General features: G+C 34.2%; 1 protein-coding gene across 1 annotated transcript; it reads left to right on the top strand.

The window, feature by feature from the left end:
* The first annotated feature begins 684 nt into the window (after positions 1-684).
* On the top strand, positions 685-2,294 carry LOC116288009 (adrenocorticotropic hormone receptor-like). The gene has a single exon (XM_031694727.2). It carries the CDS (start codon positions 1,018-1,020, stop codon positions 2,014-2,016), a length of 999 nt encoding a protein of 332 aa, XP_031550587.2. The 5' UTR covers positions 685-1,017; the 3' UTR covers positions 2,017-2,294.
* Positions 2,295-8,620: the final 6,326 nt, after the last annotated feature.

Below are 8,620 nucleotides of genomic sequence, written 5' to 3'. Positions count from 1 at the left end.
TTTTCAATCTTCGATAAAGCGTTTAACCAATCTTGCCTTGTTTTTGATTTCTTAAATTTGTGTAAAAATAAATAAGCTATTTTTTCCTCGGCGATTTTTGACCTGTTATTTCCTCGAAAGACTATTTCATTTTTAGAAATTTTTTTCCATCGTAGATGCTCAATTCCTGAGTTCTAGGAGGCCTAGGCATTGTTACATTAATGTCAACAATTTGTTTTGACGAACTATATAATTCTAACACGAAGAGAGGACTTTCGCTCATAGCGCTGGACATTACTGTAAAAACTAGTTCGACTTTCAGAAGAATCTTTACTCTTCAAATTCAATTCTTAACCAAGAAAGTTTTTTAATTTTTCAGTGTCATTTGTGGTCGTTAGTTAATTTTTCAAAAAGTTGTTTTAAAACGAAGGGCAAAAACCTCAGCTGTCTCAGTTTCCTATTCACTATGACTGACTAAACAAACAGCCACTTCTGTTTTCTTGCTTTCCTTGTAAACACTCCTACATGAAAAACAAATTAACAATCATTCCGTAGAATTACACAATTTGGCCGGGAAATGGCTGAAACTGGAGATACCATTAATAACTCTAAGATATAATAAACAACTGTAAAAAATGGATACGAGGTTGAAATTAGAAAACGTACTGTGTTGAATGATTCGTCGTAATTATCAGACAAAGTGATTTCTTTCCTTCCGACCTTTACTGTCAGAGATACAAGAGAACAGCTGCTCAAGTTCAATCAAAACTTTCTTTTTTAACGAAAATTGTTGACTTGTTGAGCAAACAGCGGCTTGTGTCGGCAAGACGGACTCATTTTACAAAAAAAACTGCTTTATTTTACACCGAGAGAAAAAGAAAAACAAGTTATACGATTACTGGTACAAGTGGTAACATCTTTGACAGGATTTCAATGCTGGCTTACTAAAGGCGTTGAGTTCTAAGTTGGAGTTTCGCTAAAATAAGTATTGCATTAAGCGACACAAATTTGGTCAGTTTAACTTCAACAGCATCAAATATGACCAACGCAGAGACACAGTACAAAAGTTGGATGGAAAAGCAACTACACTACAGTCATCTCTATACCATTCTTCTCGTTACAACTGCCGTTCTAACTGTCGTGCCGAACTTTTTCGTCATCCTCGCAGTAATCAAGGACCCCAATCGCAACTTACGCAATTCATCCAATCTTCTCATCGCCAGTCAATCCGTGGCGGATTTCTTCGTTGGTGCTGTACAAGAAATGCTTTGCATCTGGTGGTTCTGGACGTTTGATCATAACGCGCTCCGTGTCATTGAGATGACGAGCTCAGTGTTCATGGTCGCATCAATACTACATGTGTTGGCGTTAAGCTATGATCGTTATGTCGCTGTAGTTACACCCTTATTGTACACAGCTCGCATGACAGTGAAGCGCACCTATATCAGTAGTGCTGTTATCTGGAGCTACAGTGTGCTCTACATGGCCATCCGAACTGTCCTTCAAGAAGTCTTCCGGAAAAAACGAGCAGTGACTATCCTGACGGGTTTAAACACTGTTTTCCCTGCCTTTCTTGGTCTAATCATCTACGCAATGTTGTACCACTTTATTCGTATGTACAAAAAGAAAGCTCACAAGTTAGACGCGTCGGGACGCGCGGTCATGCAGGCTTACCTAAGACACCGAAAAATGACCTATGTACTAATGACAGCTTTCTTTTTGTTTTTATTCTGCCTGACGCCTTGGTTCGTGTTTTACCAGGTCATTGATTCTTGCCCTAACTGTGAACATAATAAAGACGTAGAGATGTATCTGTTCGTATGGTTTTTTTACCTTTTCATGTTCAAATCTCTACTCAATCCATTCCTCTACGCCTGGAGATTGACCAAGTACAGAAATGCTATCAGCCGTATTGTGCCATGTTGTAGGATACCACGAAGGGTAGCTTCTGCAAGCGAAGGTTCTTCTGCAGCACGGAATGCAAGCTTCATGCGCAGTGTACATAGAAGTCATAGAGATATGCAAAACAATGCGTAGTTGAACAAGACGTTATTTACTTCAACATACAACGTTCAAAGGCTAGTTGTTAATAGCGGCCACAAACTACAGCATAGCTTATTGAAGATAATAATAATATGATATATATAAACGTAATAAATGATAAGCATCAAATGATTTGAAGACAATTAATATCAAATTAAGATGAAGCGTACATATCTAGAAGACAGACTCTCACCGCTAAGTGTAGATAGACAGGTTGAGTAATAGGTGATGTAACTAAAAATACTGCTGGTGACCAGATACCATGGTAGATCTAGCACCAAAATATATGTATAAATAAATGTTGTTCCATAAATTAATGAATATGAAAACACACAGTTTTTCGACTAAATCAAAAAATCCTATCTCTAAAACGGTAATTCTGGGCGTTCTTTTTGGTCAAAAAGCATGGAATATAGCCAATGGTTTTCATCGATTTTGAGTGTTTTTCATACTTTTTTCTACCCTATGAATAAATTGTCCCATTTTCAAAAATGATCATTTTTGACCCAAAAGATGGATTATAGCCCATGCTTTTCATCGATTTTGAGTGTTTTTCACACCTTTTTCTACCCAATGAATAAATTGTCCCATTTAGAAAAATCATCATTTTTGACCCAAAAGCATGGACTATAGCCCATAGTTTTCATCGATTTTGAGTGTTTTTCACACCTTTTTCTACCCAATGAATAAATTGTCCCATTTAGAAAAATCATCATTTTTGACCCAAAAGCATGGACTATAGCCCATAGTTTTCATCGATTTTAAGTGTTTTTCACACCTTTTTCTACCCTATGGATAAATTGTCCCATTTTCAAAAATGATCATTTTTGACCCAAAAGATGGATTATAGCCCATGCTTTTCATCGATTTTGAGTGTTTTTCACACCTTTTTCTACCCTATGAATAAATTGTCCCATTTAGAAAAATCATCATTTTTGACCCAAAAGCATCGACTATAGCCCATAGTTTTCATCCATTTTGAGTGTTTTTCACACCTTTTTCTACCCAATGAATAAATTGTCCCATTTAGAAAAATCATCATTTTTGACCCAAAAGCATGGACTATAGCCCATAGTTTTCATTGATTTTGAGTGTTTTTCACACCTTTTTCTACCCAATAAATAAATTGTCCCATTTTCAAAAATGATCATTTTTGACCCAAAAGCATCGACTATAGCCCATGGTTTTAATCGATTTTCAGTGTTTTTCACACCTTTCTCTACCCAATGAATAAATTGTCCCATTTAGAAAAATGATCATTTTTGACCCAAAAGCATGGACTATAGCCCATAGTTTTCATCCATTTTGAGTGTTTTTCACACCTTTTTCTACCCAATAAATAAATTGTCCCATTTTCAAAAATAATCATTTTTGACCCAAAAGCATGGACTATAGCCCATGGTTTTCATTGATTTTGAGTGTTCTTCACACCTTTTTCTACCCTATGAATAAATTGTCCCATTTAGAAAAATCATCATTTTTGACCCAAAAGCATGGACTATAGCCCATAGTTTTCATTGATTTTGAGTGTTTTTCACACCTTTTTCTACCTTATGAATAAATTGTCCCATTTTCAAAAATCATCATTTTTGACCAAAAAGCATGGACTATAGCCCATGGTTTTCATCAATTTTGAGTGTTTTTCACACCTTTCTCTACCCTATGAAGAAATTGTCCCATTTAGAAAAATCATCATTTTTGACCCAAAAGCATGGACTATAGCCCATAGTTTTCATTGATTTTGAGTGTTTTTCACACCTTTTTCTACCCAATAAATAAATTGTCCCATTTTCAAAAATGATCATTTTTGACCCAAAAGCATAGACTATAGCCCATGGCTTTTCATCGATTTTGAGTGTTTTTCACACCTTTTTCTACCCAATGAATAAATTGTCCCATTTAGAAAAATCATCATTTTTGACCCAAAAGCATGGACTATAGCCCATAGTTTTCATCGATTTTGAGTGTTTTTCACACCTTTTTCTACCCAATGAATAAATTGTCCCATTTAGAAAATCATCATTTTTGACCCAAAAGCATGGACTATAGCCCATTGTTTTCATCTATTTTGAGTGTTTTTCACACCTTTTTCTACCCTATGGATAAATTGTCCCATTTTCAAAAATGATCATTTTTGACCCAAAAGCATGGATTATAGCCCATGCTTTTCATCGATTTTGAGTGTTTTTCACACCTTTTTCTACCCTATGAATAAATTGTCCCATTTAGAAAAATCATCATTTTTGACCCAAAAGCATCGACTATAGCCCATAGTTTTCATCCATTTTGAGTGTTTTTCACACCTTTTTCTACCCAATGAATAAATTGTCCCATTTAGAAAAATCATCATTTTTGACCCAAAAGCATGGACTATAGCCCATAGTTTCCATTGATTTTGAGTGTTTTTCACACCTTTTTCTACCCAATAAATAAATTGTCCCATTTTCAAAAATGATCATTTTTGACCCAAAAGCATCGACTATAGCCCATGGTTTTAATCGATTTTCAGTGTTTTTCACACCTTTCTCTACCCAATGAATAAATTGTCCCATTTAGAAAAATGATCATTTTTGACCCAAAAGCATGGACTATAGCCCATAGTTTTCATCCATTTTGAGTGTTTTTCACACCTTTTTCTACCCAATAAATAAATTGTCCCATTTTCAAAAATAATCATTTTTGACCCAAAAGCATGGACTATAGCCCATGGTTTTCATTGATTTTGAGTGTTATTCACACCTTTTTCTACCCAATGAATAAATTGTCCCATTTAGAAAAATCATCATTTTTGACCCAAAAGCATGGACTATAGCCCATAGTTTTCATTGATTTTGAGTGTTTTTCACACCTTTTTCTACCTTATGAATAAATTGTCCCATTTTCAAAAATCATCATTTTTGACCAAAAAGCATGGACTATAGCCCATGGTTTTCATCAATTTTGAGTGTTTTTCACACCTTTCTCTACCCTATGAAGAAATTGTCCCATTTAGAAAAATCATCATTTTTGACCCAAAAGCATGGACTATAGCCCATAGTTTTCATTGATTTTGAGTGTTTTTCACACCTTTTTCTACCCAATAAATAAATTGTCCCATTTTCAAAAATGATCATTTTTGACCCAAAAGCATCGACTATAGCCCATGGTTTTAATCGATTTTCAGTGTTTTTCACACCTTTCTCTACCCAATGAATAAATTGTCCCATTTAGAAAAATGATCATTTTTGACCCAAAAGCATGGACTATAGCCCATAGTTTTCATCCATTTTGAGTGTTTTTCACACCTTTTTCTACCCAATAAATAAATTGTCCCATTTTCAAAAATAATCATTTTTGACCCAAAAGCATGGACTATAGCCCATGGTTTTCATTGATTTTGAGTGTTCTTCACACCTTTTTCTACCCAATGAATAAATTGTCCCATTTAGAAAAATCATCATTTTTGACCCAAAAGCATGGACTATAGCTCATAGTTTTCATTGATTTTGAGTGTTTTTCACACCTTTTTCTACCTTATGAATAAATTGTCCCATTTTCAAAAATCATCATTTTTGACCAAAAAGCATGGACTATAGCCCATGGTTTTCATCAATTTTGAGTGTTTTTCACACCTTTATCTACCCTATGAAGAAATTGTCCCATTTAGAAAAATCATCATTTTTGACCCAAAAGCATGGACTATAGCCCATAGTTTTCATTGATTTTGAGTGTTTTTCACACCTTTTTCTACCCAATGAATAAATTCTCCCAATTTCAAAAATGATCATTTTTGACCCAAAAGCATGGACTATAGCCCATGGTTTTCATCAATTTTGAGTGTTTTTCACACCTTTTTCTACCCTATGAAGAAATTTTCCCATTTTCAAAAATGATCATTTTTGACCCAAAAGCATGGACTATAGCCCATGGTTTTCATCGATTTTGAGTGTTTTTCACACCTTTTTCTACCCTATGAATAAATTGTCCCAATTTCAAAAATCATCATTTTTGACCCAAAAGCATGGACTATAGCCCATGGTTTTCATCGATTTTGAGTGTTTTTCACACCTTTTTCTACCCTATGAAGAAATTTTCCCATTTTCAAAAATGATGATTTTTGACCCAAAAGCATGGACTATACCCCATGGCTTTAATCAATTTTGAGTGTTTTTGACACCTTTTTCTACCCAATAAATAAATTGTCCCATTTAGAAAAATCATCATTTTTGACCCAAAAGCATGGACTATAGCCCATAGTTTTCATTGATTTTGAGTGTTTTTCACACCTTTTTCTACTCAATGAATAAATTCTCCCAATTTCAAAAATCATCATTTTTGACCAAAAAGCATGGACTATAGCCCATGGTTTTCATCGATTTTGAGTGTTTTTCACACCTTTTTCTACCCTATGAAGAAATTTTCCCATTTTCAAAAATGATGATTTTTGACCCAAAAGCATGGACTATACCCCATGGCTTTAATCAATTTTGAGTGTTTTTCACACCTTTTTCTACCCAATAAATAAATTGTCCCATTTAGAAAAATCATCATTTTTGACCCAAAAGCATGGACTATAGCCCATAGTTTTCAGCCATTTTGAGTGTTTTTCACACCTTTTTCTACTCAATGAATAAATTCTCCCAATTTCAAAAATGATCATTTTTGACCCAAAAGCATGGACTATAGCCAATGGTTTTCATCGATTTTGAGTGTTTTTCACACCTTTTTCTACCCTATGAATAAATTGTCCCATTTAGAAAAATCATCATTTTTGACCCAAAAGCATGGACTATAGCCCATGGTTTTCATCGATTTTGAGTGTTTTTCACACCTTTTTCTACCCTATGAATAAATTGTCCCATTTTCAAAAATGATGATTTTTGACCCAAAAGCATGGACTATAGCCCATGGTTTTCATCGATTTTGAGTGTTTTTGACACCTTTTTCTACCCAATAAATAAATTGTCCCATTTAGAAAAATCATCATTTTTGACCCAAAAGCATGGACTATAGCCCATGGTTTTCATCGATTTTGAGTGTTTTTCACACCTTTTTCTACCCTATGAATAAATTGTCCCATTTAGAAAAATCATCATTTTTGACCCAAAAGCATGGACTATAGCCCATGGTTTTCATCGATTTTGAGTGTTTTTCACACCTTTTTCTACCCTATGAAGAAATTTTCCCATTTTCAAAAATGATGATTTTGACCCAAAAGCATGGACTATACCCCATGGCTTTAATCAATTTTGAGTGTTTTCGACACCTTTTTCTACCCAATAAGTAAATTGTCCCATTTAGAAAAATCATCATTTTTGACCCAAAAGCATGGACTATAGCCCATAGTTTTCATTGATTTTGAGTGTTTTTCACACCTTTTTCTACTCAATGAATAAATTCTCCCAATTTCAAAAATGATCATTTTTGACCCAAAAGCATGGACTATAGCCCATGGTTTTCATCGATTTTGAGTGTTTTTCACACCTTTTTCTACCCTATGAATAAATTGTCCCATTTAGAAAAATCATCATTTTTGACCCAAAAGCATGGACTATAGCCCATAGTTTTCATCGATTTTGAGTGTTTTTCACACCTTTTTCTACCCAATGAATAAATTGTCCCATTTAGAAAAATCATCATTTTTGACCCAAAAGCATGGACTATACCCCATAGTTTTCATCGATTTTGAGTGTTTTTCACACCTTTTTCTACCCTATGAATAAATTGTCCCATTTAGAAAAATCATCATTTTTGACCCAAAAGCATGGACTATAGCCCATAGTTTTCATCCATTTTGAGTGTTTTTCACACCTTTTTCTACCCAATAAATAAATTGTCCCATTTTCAAAAATGATCATTTTTGACCCAAAAGCATCGACTATAGCCCATGGTTTTCATCGATTTTGAGTGTTTTTCACACCTTTTTCTACCCTATGAATAAATTGTCCCATTTAGAAAAATCATCATTTTTGACCCAAAAGCATGGACTATAGCCCATGGTTTTCATCGATTTTGAGTGTTTTTCACACCTTTTTCTACCCTATGAAGAAATTTTCCCATTTTCAAAAATGATGATTTTGACCCAAAAGCATGGACTATACCCCATGGCTTTAATCAATTTTGAGTGTTTTCGACACCTTTTTCTACCCAATAAGTAAATTGTCCCATTTAGAAAAATCATCATTTTTGACCCAAAAGCATGGACTATAGCCCATAGTTTTCATTGATTTTGAGTGTTTTTCACACCTTTTTCTACTCAATGAATAAATTCTCCCAATTTCAAAAATGATCATTTTTGACCCAAAAGCATGGACTATAGCCCATGGTTTTCATCGATTTTGAGTGTTTTTCACACCTTTTTCTACCCTATGAATAAATTGTCCCATTTAGAAAAATCATCATTTTTGACCCAAAAGCATGGACTATAGCCCATAGTTTTCATCCGATTTTGAGTGTTTTTCACACCTTTTTCTACCCAATGAATAAATTGTCCCATTTAGAAAAATCATCATTTTTGACCCAAAAGCATGGACTATACCCCATAGTTTTCATCGATTTTGAGTGTTTTTCACACCTTTTTCTACCCTATGAATAAATTGTCCCATTTAGAAAAATCATC

This window comes from Actinia tenebrosa, unplaced genomic scaffold (assembly GCF_029948245.1).
Source record: "Actinia tenebrosa isolate PJP-AT-01 unplaced genomic scaffold, QUT_ActTen_1.0 PGA_scaffold3__52_contigs__length_22856419, whole genome shotgun sequence".
Lineage (NCBI taxonomy): Eukaryota > Metazoa > Cnidaria > Anthozoa > Actiniaria > Actiniidae > Actinia > Actinia tenebrosa.
This window is presented reverse-complemented; position numbering and strand designations above follow the sequence as displayed.

What these genes read in the sequence shown, in the direction of transcription:
- LOC116288009 (XM_031694727.2), top strand. Translation starts at nt 1,018, where the DNA reads ATGACCAACGCAGAGACACAGTACAAAAGTTGGATGGAAAAGCAACTA.